The sequence below is a fragment of the Anomaloglossus baeobatrachus genome, chromosome 6, assembly GCF_048569485.1.
Source record: "Anomaloglossus baeobatrachus isolate aAnoBae1 chromosome 6, aAnoBae1.hap1, whole genome shotgun sequence".
Lineage (NCBI taxonomy): Eukaryota > Metazoa > Chordata > Amphibia > Anura > Aromobatidae > Anomaloglossus > Anomaloglossus baeobatrachus.
In genome coordinates this window covers 227,337,492-227,354,503 of record NC_134358.1, presented here as the reverse complement: position 1 = coordinate 227,354,503, position 17,012 = coordinate 227,337,492, and the positions used below count along the sequence as shown (strand labels likewise).

Below are 17,012 nucleotides of genomic sequence, written 5' to 3'. Positions count from 1 at the left end.
GGACCATGGGTGTTATGCTGCCTATCCATAGGAGGACACTAAGTAGATGCAAAAGCATAGCTCCTCCTCTGCAGTATACACCCCCTGGCTGGGCCAGGCAAGCTCAGTTTTAGTACACAAGCAGTAGGAGAAAAAAAACAGTAAAAACTTATCTCAACAGAGAAACATGAGAGAAAAAAAAAAAAAAAGGAGTCATAACCAAATAAGGTACTGAGAGAACCAAGGCCCAACAGGGCAACAGGGTGGGTGCTGTGTCCCCCAATGATGGCTAAGAGAAAACGATTTTACGGTGAGTACACAAAAATCCGTTTTTCTCTGACGCCTCATTGGGGGACACAGGACCGTGGGACGTCCTAAAGCAGCCCATGGGTGAGAAACATAAAAGAAGACAACACAACCCAAGGACTAGGAACCAGTCCCAGACAGCCTGGAGCGCCTACTGAGAGAGGTGCGCTACTGCCGTTTGCAGAATTTTCCTACCCAGATTTGCCTCAGTTGAAACCTGGGTATGGAATCTGTAATGCTTTGAAAATGTACGTAGGCTAGACCAGGTCGCAGCCTTACACACCTGTTCCACTGAAGCCTGATGCCGAATGGCCCACGAAGCGCCAACTGCTCGCGTGGAATGAGCCCGCAGCCCACTAGGAATGGGCTTGAGTTCCTAGCGGTAGACTTCCTGGATCGCAGAGCGAATCCAGCGAGCCAGCGTCGCCTTTGAAGCTGCCTGTCCCTTCTTAGGCCCCTCAGGAATGATGAACAAAGAGTCCGTTTTCCTAAAGGGGGCTGTCCTGGATATGTAATCTCTGAGAGCTCTGACGAGGTCTAACGAATGCAGAGACCTTTCCACCCTATGAACCGGGTGTGGACAAAAGGAAGGCAGAACAATGTCCTCGTTCAAATGAAAAGGGGTAAGAACCTTTGGAAGGAAATCCGGAAGGGGGCGCAGAACCACCTTGTCCTGGTGAAAGATCAGAAAAGGCTCGCGGCAAAAGAGTGCCGCTAGCTCCGAAACCCGTCTGATGGACGTAATTGCCACCAAGAATGTTACCTTCCAGGACAGAAGAGCAAGGGAGGATTCCTTGAGGGGTTCAAAGGGAGACCTCTGGAGACCGTCCAGAACGAGGTTGAGGTCCCATGGGTCCAGCGGACGTTTGTACGGAGGAACTAGATGGGAAACGCCCTGGAGGAAGGTCTTGACTTGCGGTTTTTAAGCCAGGCGGCATTGGTAGAAGAGTGAGAGCGCTGAGACCTGCCCTTTAAGGGAACTGAGAGCCAACCCCGCTTGCAAGCTAGACTGTAGAAAGTCGAGAATTCTGGGGATGGCCAGAGGCATAGGCTGGACGTTAGTTTCCCTGCACCATGAAAGGAAGATTTTTCCACGTACGGTGGTAAATGCGGGATGAAGCAGGCTTTCGGGCGCTGATCATGGCGGCAATAACCGCGGGGGAGAATCCCGCTCTTGTTAATACCCAGGTCTCAATGGCCACGCCGTCAGCTTCAGGGCTCTGGAGTTCTGATGGGAAATGGGCCCTTGGGTCAGCAAGTCTGGGATGTCTGGAAGGCGCCACGGTATGTCTAGCATTTGTACTAATTTGGCGTACCAGGCGCGCCTGGGCCAGTCCGGTGCTATCAGTAGCACCGGGACTCCCTCTGCCTTGATCTTCCTGATCACCCGCGGCAGCAGGGGTAGAGGTGGAAATATGTAAGGCAGGCGGAAGTGGTGCCAGGAGCAGACTAGAGCATCCACGCCAATGGACTGCGGGTCGCATGACCTGGCTATGAACGCGGGTACCTTTGCATTCAACCTTGAGGCCATTAGGTCCACGTCTGGTGTGCCCCAACGAGTGCAGATGTGTAGAAACACATCTGGGTGGAGAGACCATATTCTGGCAGCCAGGCCTTGGCGACTCAAAGTCTGCTGCCCAGTTCTCTACCCCCGGTATGTGTAACGCTGATATCACTGATCCCGACGATTCGGCCCAGCTGAGGATCTTGTGGGCCTCGAGATAAGCCGCTTTGCTGCGGGTGCCCCCCTGCCGATTGATATAGGCTACAGCTGTTGCATTGTCCGAATGGACTCGAATCTGACGACCCGCTAGCAGAGGGCAGAACGCTCTGAGCGCGAGGAAGATCACGCGGAGTTCCAGGATGTTGATGGGTAGGAAAGACTCCTGGGGCGTCCAACGTCCTTGAGCAGTGTGGTGCCGTTACACTGCTCCCCAGCCTAGGAGGCTGGCGTCCGTGGTCAGGACCAGCCAGTTCACTGGGAGAAAAGATCTCCCCTTCGATAGGGATGAGGACCGAAGCCACCAGCGGAGTGCGTAACTGACTGAAGGCGTCAGGTGAAGATGTCTGTCCAGGGAGAAGGGGCTCTTGTCGCAGGCCGCTAGAAGGGCTAGCTGCAGTGGGCGGAGGTGCAGTTGAGCAAAGGGTACTGCTTCCATAGCCGCCACCATCCTGCCGAGCACTTTCATGCTGAATCGAATGGAGCGAGACGGAGGACGTAGAAGGCAGCGTACCGCTCGTTGAAGAGCGAACGCCTTGTCCTGAGGGAAAAGGATTAAGCCCCGACGGGTGTCCAGGGACATGCCCAGGAAGGTGATGGATCGTGATGGGATCGGGGATGATTTGTCCAGATTCACTAGCCACCCTAAGCGGGATAGGATGTCCACAGTGATCTGTACGCTGGTTGAGCAGTCGCAGAAGGAGGGGGCCTTGATGAGGAGGTCGTCCAAGTAAGGGAGAACGACTACTCCTCTGGCGTGAAGGACGCTCATGGCGGCCGCCATGACTTTGGTGAAGACCCTTGGTGCGGTGGCAAGGCCGAAGGGTAGAGCTACGAATTGAAAGTGGGAGTCCTGAATTGCGAAGCTGAGGAACTTTTGGTGATCTAGGAATTCCCCATTGACCATGGATGCAATAATGGACCTTAGGGACTCCATTCTGAATCTCCGTACGTGCACATGTTTGTTTAGGTGTTTGAGGTCCAGGATGGGTCCAGGATGGGTCGAACTGACCCATCCTTTTTGGGGACCACAAAGAGGTTGGAATAAAAACCCCCGAACTTCTCGTCGTCTGAGACAGGTATTATCACTCCTGCTGCGAGTGGATTGCTGAGAAAAAAGCTTTGCGTCGTTTGAGTCTTTGGGGGGTGTGAGAGAAAGAACCGACTCGGGGGTCGGGTCCGAAATTCTATGTGGTAACCGGAAGACACAAGGTCTCGCACCCATTTGTCGTCTGAGGCGGCAGCCCAGATGTGTTGAAAGAGCCGCAGACGACCTCCTACAATGAGTGTGTGTCTTCCGGGGTGCCAAATGAGTCATGAGGGGGGAAAACGTCGTGGCAGAGTCTCCCTAGTCCTGGACTGTTTCGGTCTAGGCTGCCATGACGAAGTGGGTTTCGGGGAGAGCTGAGAAGGTCGGTCCCTGCGTAGTCCGCGGCTGGTGGCGGGGACAGCACGGGATGTCGACCAACCAAATGAGTTCCGAAAGGAGCGGAACGAGGACTGTGGATGTCTGGTGAAGTACGTCCTGGACTTCAGCTGGGGGAGGGAGGTAGTCTTTCCTCCCGTGCCGTCAGAAATGAGCTTGTCCAGACGTTCGCCAAACAATCGGTCTGGAAAAAAAGGGAAGGCCCGTGAGAGACTTCTTGGAGGCAGAGTCCGCTCGCCATTGACGGAGCCAGAGAGCTCTACGGATGGCTATGGTATTTGAGGCGGCAAACGCTGTGCAGGTAGCAGCGTCCATGGAGGCCTGGATGAGGTACTCCGCTACAGCGGCAATTTGAGCTTTTACCTCTGTGAATGTATGAGGGAACTGGGATTCCTCAAGCGAAGTGTTAAGGGAGTCTGCCCAGACCGAGATCGCCTTTGCGACGCACACAGAGGCAAAGGAGGGCGAGGAGGAACCCGCAGCCTCAAAAGCAGAGCGGGCGAGGTGCTCCGCCTGTCTGTCTGTTGGGTCCTTGATGGAGGAACCATCGGGTAAAGACAGGAGCGTCTTTGTGGTAAGGCGGGAGGCGGGGGGGGGGGGGGGTCGACCGAGGGCGGATCGGCCCAGCCCTTAGGGGCAGGTGAGGCAAAAGGGTACCGGGACTCCGCGAGTTTTCGGTTACCGAAGCGCCTGTCAGGCTTCTCCCTTTGCTTTGTGAGGATATCCTGAAACTCTGGGTGATCAGCGAAAACCTTTTGGGGTTTCCTTGCCCTCTTAAAGGAGACCGCATGGTCAGTGGTAGTGGATGGGGGATCCTCCACATGCAGAGTTTGGTTGATTGCTGCTATAAGGGAGTCTATTGCAGTTTGATCATCTGGGGGTGATGAAACCAAGGAATCCTCCTGGTACAAACAGCATTCTACCTCCTCCAGCTCATCAGAAGCCGTGGAGCGTGTGGGAAAGCCTTCCCTGTGTGCTCCCGAAGGAGAGCCCGCTGGAGACACCCGACAGTGTGCTCTTTTCCTGATCCCTGCAACCGGTGAAGCGTGTGCCCAGATTACCTCAGAAGTATCCTCCATAGGGGTATCCTCAGGCTGCGTTCCGTCCAGGGACCCAGATGGGTGTGGAGGACGACATTGCATAGCCAGCACCAGGTTCTGTGACTGTTTTTCCATGGATTGGGACAGAAACTGTGCCCATTCCGGTGGGCTGGGAGCCCTAGGCTGTGGGCTGACGGTTGCGGCGGTGGTGGCAGGGGGTTCTTGGGGGGGCTATAGGGGCACAGGACTCACAGAGAGAAGAGGTGTGTTTACGTGGTAGCTCAGCGTGGCAGGCAGTGCAGGCTGAATAATAGACTAAGGGCCTTAGTACTCTTAGTGCCCCAAGATTTCTACATGTTCCTAATAGGAGTATGCCAGAAGGGGGAGCAATTAAATGTTGAATGTTTCATTTCATCTCCATGTCATCATCCTTGGCCTGCTGTGCAGGGGCCATGCTGATATGCTAATCAATCTTTTGTGTAGCTCTGCCTTTGAGCATATGTGCTGCCGAAGCTAGCACTGCTCAGCAGAGCTACAATTGAAGCAAGCACCTCACCAGAATCAGCCGATGACCCTGTCCTCAGGAGGGATTAAGCTCTATGAAGATCTTCGCACCCTTTCCTGGGGGGGTGGGGGGCTTAGCGCGCCCGCAGGGGGCGGGGCTTAGCGCTAAAAGAGCGGGAAGATGAGTCAGTGTGCCCCCCCTGCTGTGGGTAGTAAAAAAACGGCAGGAAGGGAGCTTCTGAGTTGTCTTCCCTCTCCCTACAGTCAGCACACAGCTTGTCACAGGTGGTTATCAGCCGGCTTTTCTGCTAGAGCAAATTAACAGAGCAGATAATAAACAGTGTGAGTCCCTGAGTCCTGGGCCCTCCCCCCTGCCACCGGAAATTATCTGCAAGACTTTTAGCAAACAGCAGAACTTCCCCCTCCTCCAGCCAGCAAGCTAGAGAAAGTTAACACTGTGTGCAGGATCCTTGCTCCTTGCACATAAATACTGTAAATGTCCTGGGAGCCTTCCCTGCAGCGTCTATTCTCCCTTTGTCTGGGAAACCAGTCAGGGGGGACCTCTATCTATGGGGCTCTATTGCATTGATCAATTCAGTAGCTAAATTTCTCTTTATTCATATATTCATGGCAGTAATGCAGGTTCCATTTTTCACATTTCATTCTTACACATAGCTATTGAATTTTTCATGTCAGTATTCACACAGCAGTTTCGGCTATTCCATGTATTCCCCTTACATAGTCACTGGTGTGCATACCTTATCTCCCCATAGTGATGTTTTTTTAGGTTTTTGCACCCAGTTCAGACATAGAATGGAGTTCCAAACATTATTTCTTATTTGTTAGTAGTTTTTCGTTTGTGAACCCTCCCCATACACACCTATTGCCAATCCACATCGTATATATAGCCTGGGTCTCAGCTTCCCATACACGGTAAGTTTTTTAACTGCATGAGAGGACACACACAAGCTAGGGACCCCAACGTAGAGAAATACTTTGGCGTAGTGTTGGGGCTCTATTGCATTGATCAATTCAGTAGCTAAATTTCTCTTTATTCATATATTCATGGCAGTAATGCAGGTTCCATTTTTCACATTTCATTCTTACACATAGCTATTGAATTTTTCATGTCAGTATTCACACAGCAGTTTCTGCTATTCCATGTATTCCTCTTACATAGTCACTGGTGTGCATACCTTATCTCCCCATAATTGGGTGTATAGCTACTGCCTCCGGAGGCCACACAAAGTATTACACTTTAAAAAGTGTAACCCCTCCCCTCTGCCTATACACCCTCCCGTGCATCACGGGCCCATCAGTTTTGGTGCCAAAGCAGGAAGGAGGAAACTATATAAATTGGTCTAAGGTAAATTCAATCCGAAGGATGTTCGGAGAACTGAAACCATGAACCAAAAGAACAATTCAACATGCACAACGTGTGTACACAAAAGAACAACAGCCCGAAGGGAACAGGGGCGGGTGCTGGGTCTCCCAATAGGAGCTAGAAGAAAAGGAATTTACGGTAAGTAAACAAAATTCCCTTCTTCTTTGTCGCTCCATTGGGAGACCCAGACAATTGGGACGTCCAAAAGCAATCCCTGGGTGAGTAAAAGAATACCTCGATTAAAAAGAGCCGAAAAACGGCCCCCTCTTACAGGTGGGCAACCTCCGCCTGAAGGACTCGCCTACCTAGGCTGGCATCTGCCGCCGCATAGGCATGCACCTGATAGTGAAAGTGTTTCGTGAAAGTGTGCAGACTCGACCAGGTAGCCACCTGACACACCTGCTGAGCCGTAGCCTGGCGCCGCCATGCCCAGGATGTACCTACGGCTCTGATAGAATGGGCTTTCAGCCCTAAAGGAATCGGAAGTCCAGAAGAGCGGTAGGCTTCAAGAATCTGTTCCTTGATCCACCGAGCCAAGGTTGACTTGGAAGCCTGCGACCCCTTACGCTGGCCAGCGACAAGGACAAAGAGCGCATCAGAACGGCGCAGGGGCGCCGTGCGCGAAATGTAGAGCCAAAGTGCTCTCACGAGATCTAACAAGTGCAAATCCTTTTCACATTGGTGAACTGGATGAGGGCAAAAAAGGTAAGGAGATATCCTGATTGAGATGAAAATGAGATCCCACCTTAGGTAGAATTCCGAGACCGGACGCAGAACCCCCTTATCCTGGTGAAACACCAGGAAGGGGGCTTTGCATGACAGTGCTGCTAGCTCAGACACTCTCCGAAGTGATGTGACTGCCACTAGGAAGGCCACCTCCTGCGAAGGGCGCGATAGAGATAACCCTGAGGACGCTAAGAGCCAGGACTCAATGGCCACACAGTTAGGTTGAGGGCCGCAGAATTCAGATGGAAAAAAGGCCCTTGAGACAGCATATCTGGTCGGTCTGGGAGTGCCCACGGTTGACCCACCGTGAGGTGCCACATATCCGGGTACCACGACCTCCTCGGCCAGTCCGGAGCGACGAGGATGGCGCGGCGGCAGACGGACCTGATCTTGCGTAAAACTCTGGGCAGCAGTGCCAGAGGAGGAAATACATAAGGCAGTCGAAACTGCGACCAGTCCTGAACTAATGCGTCCGCCGCCAGCGCTCTGTGCTGGTGGTTAATGCACGCGACCGCCGTGGCGTTGTCCGACTGTATTCGGATCTGCCTGCCGTCCAGCCACCTCTGGAACGCCTTTAGGGCTAGATACACTGCCCTCATCTCCAGAATATTGATCTGAAGGGAGGACTCTGTCGGAGTCCAGGCTCTCTGAGCCCTGTGGTGGAGGAAGACCGCTCCCCACCCTGACAGACTCGCGTCCGTCGTGACCACCGCCCAGGATGGGGGCCGGACGGATTTTCCCTTCGACAAATAAGTGGGAGGAAGCCACCACTGAAGAGAGCCACGAACTGAAGGCGTTCGTCCCAGATGGCAAAACGCAGGAAGCGTTGATGCTCTGGTGCAATCGGCACATGGAGATAAGCATCCCTGATGTCGATTGATGCTATGAAGTCTCCTTGGGACATCGAGACGATGACAGAGCGGAGAGATTCCCTCCGGAACCGTCTGGTTCTGACGTGTCCGCTGAGCATTTTGAGGTCCAGAACAGGACGGAATGATCCGTCCCTTTTTGGCACCCCGAACAAGTTGGAGTAAACACCGCGACCACGTTCTTGAAGGGGAACGGGGATCACAACTCCTACTGCCTTCAGAGTGTTCGCCGCCTGAAAAAGTGCATCGGCTCGCTCGTGGGGCGGAGATGATCTGAAGAAACGAGTCGGAGGACGAGAACTGAGCTCTATCCTGTAACCGTGAGACAGAATGTCTCTCACCCATCGGTCTTGGACATGTGGCCCCCAGGCGTCGCAAAAGCGGGAGAGCCTGCCACCGACCGAGGATGCGGTTTGGTGATGCCGAAAGTCATGAGGAGGCCGCCTTGGAGACTGTTCCTCCGGCGGTCTTTGTAGGACGTGACTTAGACCGCCATGCAGAAGAGTCCTTCTGGCCCTTCTCTGACCTGTTGGACGTGGAGGAACGGGACTTGGCTGAGGGCCGAAAGGACCGAAACCTCGATTGTATTTTTCGTTGCTGAGGTCTGTTTGGTTTGGACTGGGGTAAGTACGAGTCCTTTCCCTTGGATTGTTTAATAATTTCGCCCAATTACTCGCCAAACAAACGGTCGCCAGAAAATGGCAAACCGGTTAAGAACTTCTTGGAAGCAGAGTCTGCATTCCATTCGCGTAGCCACATGGCCCTGCGAACTGCCACCGAACTGGCGGATGCTACCGCTGTACGGCTCGCAGAGTCCAGGACGGCGTTCATGGCGTAGGCCAAGAAGGCTGACGCCTGAGAAGTCAAAGACACAACTTGCGTATCAGAGGTACGTGTGACCGCATTAATCTCAGACAGACAGGCTGAGATAGCTTGGAGTGTCCACACGGCTGCCAAGGCCGGAGCAAAAGACGCGCCTATGGCTTCATAGATGGATTTCATCAGGAGCTCTATTTGCCTATCAGTGGCATCCTTGAGCGATGAACCATCTGCCACTGCTACTACGGATCTAGCCGCCAGTCTAGAGACTGGAGGATCTACCTTGGGACACTGAACCCAACCCTTAACTACGTCAGAGGGGAAAGGGTAACGTGTGTCATTAAGGCGCTTAGTAAAGCGCTTGTCCGGAAATGCTCTGCGCTTCTGGACAGCATCTCTGAAGTTAGAGTGATCGAAAAGCGCACTCCGTGTACGTTTGGGAAACCTAAACTGGTGTTTCTCCTGCTGAGAAGCCGACTCCTCTATAGGTGGAGTTGGGGGAGAAAGATCTAGCACCTGGTTGATGGACGCTATAAGGTCATTTACTATGGCGTCCCCTTCAGGTGTATCCAGAATGAGAGCAACCTCCGCTTCATCCTCCAGAGAGTCCTCATGCTGAGACCTCGAACCGCGTGATGGAGTCGGGGAAGGTTCCCAGCAAGCCCGCTTAGCCTGTCTGAGGCTGCGGTCCGTGTCGGAGTTCTCACCGTGGGATCTGGGTGCCACCCCAGGAGCCCTTTGCTGGACCGACCGAGAGGGGCCTGGAGGCGATGAACTCACAGTGCCCTAGCCCTGTGTTACCGGTCTGGACTGCCAAGCTTCTAGTATCTTAGCCGACCATCTGTCCATAGACTGAGCCATGGAATGTGAGGCGACTCAGAGAGTTTCTCAGTCAAAAATGTAAACTCTGTCCCTTCCATCTGTGCAGTGAAAACCGGCGGTACCACCTGAGCCGAGGGTCCCACCAATGCCGGAGGCTCCGGCTGAGTGAGTGCCACGGGGGCTGAGCATTGTCACAATGAGGGCAGGTGGAACCTGCAGGTAACATAGCCGCACAAGAGGTACAGGTTGCGAAATAAGCCTGTGCCTTGGCCCCCTTGCATTCTGCGGACAACATGCTGTTGTCTCCTCTTAGAGATATAGCCGAAAGCAAATAATGCTGCCATATAGAGAAAATGTATACAAAATATAAATATATATATATATACACTTCTGTACCCAAGGGGGGCCAGCACCTGACAACTGGTGTGGCTTACCAACCGCCCCAAGCGGTGGTGCGTCCACCAGATTCCCTGCCTGGGACTCCCAGAGCTGCAGAGCTCATTCTGGAATCCTCCACCGGCAGAAGAGATTATAACAATGGTGCCAGCGTCCTGAGAGGAGGAGGGAGCCATGGGAGTGTAAACTCTGTCCCTTCCATCTAATAAAGTGCGGGCATCTGGTGCCCCACGGTGTTCAGTGAGGTGGGAGGAGGATACCAAGGCATGCCCCAGCCCTCACTGCCGACGTCCAGTCGGCCGTCCCGCCCCCACCCCTGACTGGCAGGCCCGGGGGTGGGAGTACCTGGTACTAGGCCGCAAAAGCCGGGGACTAAAGTTAAAAGCGTGGCCGGCCAGCAGGCGCGGTAGTCCCGGCTCACAAACCCCACAGCAGCCGCTGCGGCGTCTGTAACACCGACGCTGCCTGCACCGTCCCTAATGGGACACAGGGTACCTCATGGATGCAGGGCCCTGTACCTGATGATATCCAGCCTCCTGTCCGTCAGATTCCCCCAGGGGCTGCGGAGGGAGCCCGGTCCCAGTGCGACCGGTTAGGGACCCACTACTCCCAGAACTGCGGAGCTCGTTCTGAAATCCCCCACCGGCAGCAGTGATTATAACAATGGCTGCCAGCGTTCTGAGGGGAGGATGGAGCCGTGGGCGTGCCTAATAAAGTGCGGGAAACTACTGCCCCACAGTGTTCAGTGAGGGGGGTGGAGGATACCAAAGTATGCTCCAGCCCTCACTGCAGACGTCCAGTCGGCCGTCCCGCCCCTACCCCTGACTGGCAGGCCCGGGGGCGGGAGTATATGGTACTAGGCCGCAAAAGCCGGGGACTAAAGTTAAAAACGCGGCCGGCAAACAAGCACGGTCGGCGCGGTAGTCCCGGTCTCACCAACCACACAGGAGCCGCTGCGGCGTCTGCAACACAGGCGCTGCATGCGCCGTCCCTCAGGGGACACAGAGTACCTTATGGATGCAGGGCCCTGTCCCTGATGATATCCAGGCTCCTGTCCGTCAGATTCCCCCAGGGGCTGCGGATGGAGCTCGGTCCCAGTGAATGGTGACCGGTTAGGATCCCACTTCTCCCAGAACCTCTAAGGGATGGGGAAGGAAAACGGCATGTGGGCTCCAGCCTCTGTACCCGCAATGGATACCTCGACCTTAACAGCACCGCCGACTTAGTGGGGTGAGAAGGGAGCATGCCGGGGGCCCCGTGGGGGTCCTCTTTTCTTCCATCCGATATAATCAGCAGCTGCTGCTGACTAAAATGTGGAGCTCGTTTGCATGTGTGCCTCCTTCAACACAAAGCTAAAAACTGATGGGCCCGTGATGCACGGGAGGGTGTATAGGCAGAGGGGAGGGGTTACACTTTTTAAAGTGTAATACTTTGTGTGGCCTCCGGAGGCAGTAGCTATACACCCAATTGTCTGGGTCTCCCAATGGAGCGACAAAGAAAAATTGACGAGAGATTTCAATGCAAGATTGTGCGGATGGTGGATAAAGAACCTCGACTAACATCCAAACAAGTTCAAGCTGCCCTGCAGTCCGAGGGTACAACAGTGTCAACCCGTACTATCCGTCGGCGTCTGAATGAAAAGGGACTGTATGGTAGGATACCCAGGAAGACCCCACTTCTTACCCTGAGACATAAAAAAGCCCGGCTGGAGTTTGCCAAAACTTACCTGAGAAAGCCTAAAACGTTTTGGAAGAATGTTCTCTGGTCAGATGAGACAAAAGTAGAGCTTTTTGGGAAAAGCCATCAACAGAGTTTACAGGGAAAAAAAAAAAAAAAAAAGGAGGCATTCAAAGAAAAGAACACGGTCCCTACAGTCAAACATGGCGGAGATTCCCCTGATGTTTTGGGGTTGCTTTGCTGCCTCTGGCACTGGACTGCTTAACCGTGTGCATGGCATTATTAAGTCTGAAGACTACCAACAAATTTTGCAGCATAATGTAGGGCCCAGTGTGAGAAAGCTGGGTCTTCCTCAGAGGTCACGGGTCTTCCAGCAGGACAATGACCCAAAACAGACTTCAAAAAGCACTAGAAAATGGTTTGATAGAAAGCACTGGAGACTACTAAAGTGGCCAGAACACCTCTGGAGAGATGTCAAAATGGCAGTTTGGAGAAGGCACCCTTCAAATCTCAGGGACCTGGAGCAGTTTGACAAAAAAGAATGGTCTAAAATTCCAGCAGAGCATTGTAAGAAACTCATTGATGGTTACCGGAAGCGGTTGTTCGCAGTTATTTTGGCTAAAGGTTGTGCAACCAAGTATTAGGTTAAGGGTGCCAATACTTTTGTCTGGCCCATTTTTGGAGTTGTGTGTGAAATTATCAATGATTTGATTTTTGTTTCATTCTCTTTTGTGTTTTTTCATTGCAAGCAAAATAAATGAAGATAATAATACCAAACAATTTGTGATTGCAATCATTTTCAAGAAGAAACTGAGTATTATCTGACAGAATTGCAGGGGTGCCAATACTTTTGGCCAGCACTGTATAACCAGTATGCCCGTATTAATAAGTTAGATAGGTCAAATGTGGTGACAGATTCGGTTTAAGAAAATGTTTTAACATATGAAAAAAAAATCACAAATGCTTTTTTTTTTAAAAAGTATATTAAGAAGTAAGAAACTTGGTAACATGAGCAGCAGCTCCGGCTGGTCACAACGATCATTTTGGAGACACTTACTTTGTGCTTGTCGCTTCCTTGTGTTCGGCGACTGCTTGCATTTGCTATAGACGATGACGTTAGTGAAGGTTTGATGTATAACGATGCATTAGTAGAGACAGAGATGGATTTTGGAGTCACAAGTTTCTTCACTGGAGGGTAGGAGGCATCGACCTAGGAAGTGTGAAAACCATTAGTGAGAGGTTTCCTCAATAATTCAGTGCACATTAACTAGAGTAAAGAATCATTACTGTACTAACAAGAATTGCACTTAAATCCTCAGCTGGACTTACAGTATATCTCTGATATTCACTAGCTATCATTCAAGCATGTACTGACAGTGTGTTGACGTACAAACCCCAACACTCATGAATGGGCGATTTTTCTCTAACAGCTGCAAGTACAAGACAGATCCCAAGAACAACTGCTGTAACATCCACATGTGCTGCGCAGAACAGACCCGCACTGTATGCAAGAAATGTGCTCTTGTAGACCCCACCGACCAGCCTGGAGGGCACCATATGTACAGAGCATTCAATCACACACATTTCCGGGTATGAAGCGTCCAGTACATCAATGTACAGGTAACACATCACATTTATCTCTAGGTCGTCATCAATCCCCCAAACAACACAAGTATACGACCAGGCAGATTTGCTACAATCATATGGTTCATTTTCCTTTAGCTTTGGATATGCTCATAGGGCCAGATTCATTATTACATTTCCACCTATTTTTTATGAGTTTTTAGCATTTATTTTTTCGCACTAAATTCATCTTTACATTTGTGCCTTTTTTTCCCAAGTCTATTTTATATGCGTTTGCGTCTTTTTTCAGCTAGTTACTGTGGATGTGGTTTAAGGCTTCCAGACGTTTCTCCTTGATTAATCATTTGTAACTTATAAAAGTTGTAAACTTGGAGTCTCTGTATTCCAGGGTTTCTGAGCAATTTTTCCAACATTTTGAAAAACCTGACTTTTTACACTAAAAAGTCTCAAAAATGGTTAAAGGAGTTATACGAAACTAAGTGAATGTCATACTCTATGTATAAATTCAGTAATTATCCACTTTTCTACTAAGTTTAATGCAAAATTACCTACAGTTCCCTCAATCTTATGGTTTGTTGTTTTTTTTTTCTTTCGATGATAATTCGAGTTTACCAGTATGCACTGGAGATTCTCAAAAAGGATCGTCATCAGGGAGGTGAAGTCACTCCCCAGCTTCTTTTTCCGCTATGAAATAAAGCATCATTAAGGGGCACAAATCTTAACTTTTGACATCCCGTTTCAGTAGTGGGGATGCAAAAGGGACCACAGCCTCTCATGACGCCCACGTCTTCAGTACACACAGCTTCTGTCTCAATTGCCATGTTCACTTGAGGGGTATTCACAGCTCCAAGATCCTATCCCAAAATGTACTTGGTGTAATAATGAATAATAATAATAATAATAATAATAGCAAATATCCCCAATTAGAAATGTAGCATAGCTCTCCTGATTAGCTATGTCACTTTCTTCATGTGCAGGGCATTGCAGTAGCTTAGGTATCCATAGTTGCTGGTGGGAATAACTATCAGATACTATAAGTGTGGTCGTCATCATAGATACCAAAGCTACTGTAATGCCGTGTACTTAAGAGATATCACTAATGAGGTGGACTATACTACAATTCTAATTGGAGGTATTTGCTAATATTATTACATCTACTACATTTAAGGATATGATCTTAGTCCACCTCCTTGACACAGAATGATGTCCCCAACAATACAGTCCCCCTACCTGACACAGCATGATGCCCCGGAATACAGTCCCACTCTCAGATAACGCATGACGTGCCACAATACAGCCCTCCCCACAGTACTGACTGACACACCATGATGCCCCAGGAAGTCTTTCCACCAGAGTGTTGTCTCCACAGCCGCCCACATTATAAGATGTCCACACAACTCAGTGTACAGCCCACAGTATGATGTCTCCACGGAGATCTACAAAAGGCCATGGGAAAGTCATGACACCAGTTGAAATCACTAATTAGACATAAATCCTGCCACTTAATGAAAAAAACAACAGGTTCAATTGGAGGTCTATAAAGAGATGTCTCATTACCAAAGTGCCACACACGGAACATCTCATGATGGGTAAAACCAGTGAGCTGCATCAAGGCCTTTGTAACCTTATTGTTGCAAAACATTCTGATGGCATTGGTTACAGAAGAATTTCTAAACTACTGAAGGTTCCAGTGAGCACTGTCGGGGCCATAATCCAGAAGTGGAAAGAACATCATTTCACTATAAATCTGCCACGGCTAGGTGCTCTCCGCAAGATTTCAGACAAAGAAGTGAAAAGAATTATCAGAAGAGCTGTCCAAGAGCCAATAGCTACTTGTGGAGAGCTAGAGAAAGATCTGGAATCAGCAGGTACAACTGTTTCAAGGAAAACAATAAGTAATGCACTTGACCTCCATGTCCAGTACGCACGCTCACCACGCAAGACTCCATTGCTAAACAAAAAAAAAAAAAAAACATTTTGAAGCGCATTAAAAGTGTGCTCAACAATATTTAGACAAACCCTTTGAAATAACTGGGAGAATATAGTCATTAGTCTGCTCAGATGAGACCAAAATTGAACTCCTTGGATGCCATAATATACAACATGTTTGGAGGCCAAAAGGCACTGCATATCGCCCCAAAAAGCAGTTAAGTTTGGAGGTGGGAACATCATGGTGTGAGTCTGTTTTTCAACATATGCCACTAACAACCTTCATATGATTGAAGGCAGGATGAATGGACAAATGTACAGAGACATTTGTGATAAAAATCTTCTGCCATCTATCAGGATGATAAAAATGAAACGAGGATGGACATTTCAGCAAGACAATGGTCCCAAACATACAGCCGAGAAAACTCTCAAACAGCTTTCAAAAGAAAGAGAATAAATCTGTTAGAATGGCCAACCAATCACATGACCTGAATTCAATAGAAAATTTATGGCAGGAACTAAAAACTCAGTTTTTAGAAGGAGTGCACAAAACCTTCAGAATTTGAAAAGTTTCTGTGTGGAAGAATGGACAAAATCACACCCGAGCTATGCATGTGTGACGCCCTGGGCAAGCCAGGGGCCACAGGTCACACCACCACACGCACCCCACATTCCCTGCAGGTACACACAAGGTCAAAACTAAAATCCTTGTTGCCTTCCTCCAGGGGCTGGTGTCCACACCAGGGGGTGGGCCAGGCGGTTGGCTCCGCCCACCGAGGAGTTCACAGCCCTGGAGGCGGGAGAACCAGGCAGAACAGAGTTAAGCTAGGGAAGTGAAGGAGTGAAAGTGCAGTTCAGGAGAGAGAAGTGGGAGTTCAAAGGGAGAGGAAGTGGTAGAGGAGCTAAAGTAAGAGCAACAGAGAAAGTGACAGAAAGAAGCCTGAAGTTAGTCCGGGTGTGTGCCCCGGACTGAGACAGCAAGGTTGGCAAACGGCGGTGACCGTCTGCAGGCGAGACTGATTGGAGGTTGCCGAAAGGACCGTGGACGGGTGGTGACACGGCGGTACCGGAGCGGTATACGAAGATTAGTCAGCACCAGGGCAGGGGCCTTTCGGATCCCGGCAAGGCTTTGAGTCGCCGAATTTGCCAAATCCGTCAGTAAAGGGGACGACTGTCTCCCAACAACCAAGTCCCGTTGAAGGCAACAGTCCAACCGTTAAGGGGAGACACCGCCACCGCCAAGGCACCAGTTTCCCAGGGCCAGCGCCTGCGGGCAAGAGTGGAGTTCCTCCGGCTCATATCCAAGCTGGGGAGCCGGTTACCGGTGGGAACCCATCGCTACCAAACAACAACACATAGGTGCAGGGAAGAGACAGTCACCGCTAACTGCAGGGAACATCAGCACCGTGAACCGTCTGAGGGACCCGTCCAACCAGCCGTTTGTTTACAGAGAACTGTGTCGTGTTTACTGGCTGAGTGAGTACCTCCGTGCCGTGCGGCACAGCGCTGCCCCTGCCCCTTGCACCTCCACAGGCCCCATCCCCGCCTGTCCACCATTCCAATCCCATCACCGGGCCCCGGGAGCACCAAGACCCCTACCCACGGAGGGGCAAATCAACAACTGGCTACTCCGTACCATCACTCCCGGGCTCCCACAAACAGAGCAGCGGTGGTGTCCACTACATCACCACAACCGTGGGTGGTGTCACAGACAATAAACTATCCCAAAACACCAATTCCCCTTTTCACTCACGGGCGAGGAGCGCCGCTAGAGTCCCCGGGATCCAGCCCATCGCTCTAGCCACCGAGCAGCGGCAGGCCGCAGCAGCCG

The 17,012-nt window shown here is 50.9% G+C and overlaps 1 protein-coding gene across 1 annotated transcript in view; it reads right to left on the bottom strand.

The window, feature by feature from the left end:
• Positions 1–17,012, bottom strand: part of NUP153 (nucleoporin 153) — a 177,169-nt gene that overhangs the window by 82,053 nt on the left and 78,104 nt on the right. The window contains 1 exon segment of the mRNA XM_075314720.1: positions 12,726–12,878. Within this exon segment, the coding sequence (XP_075170835.1) occupies positions 12,726–12,878 (153 nt within the window).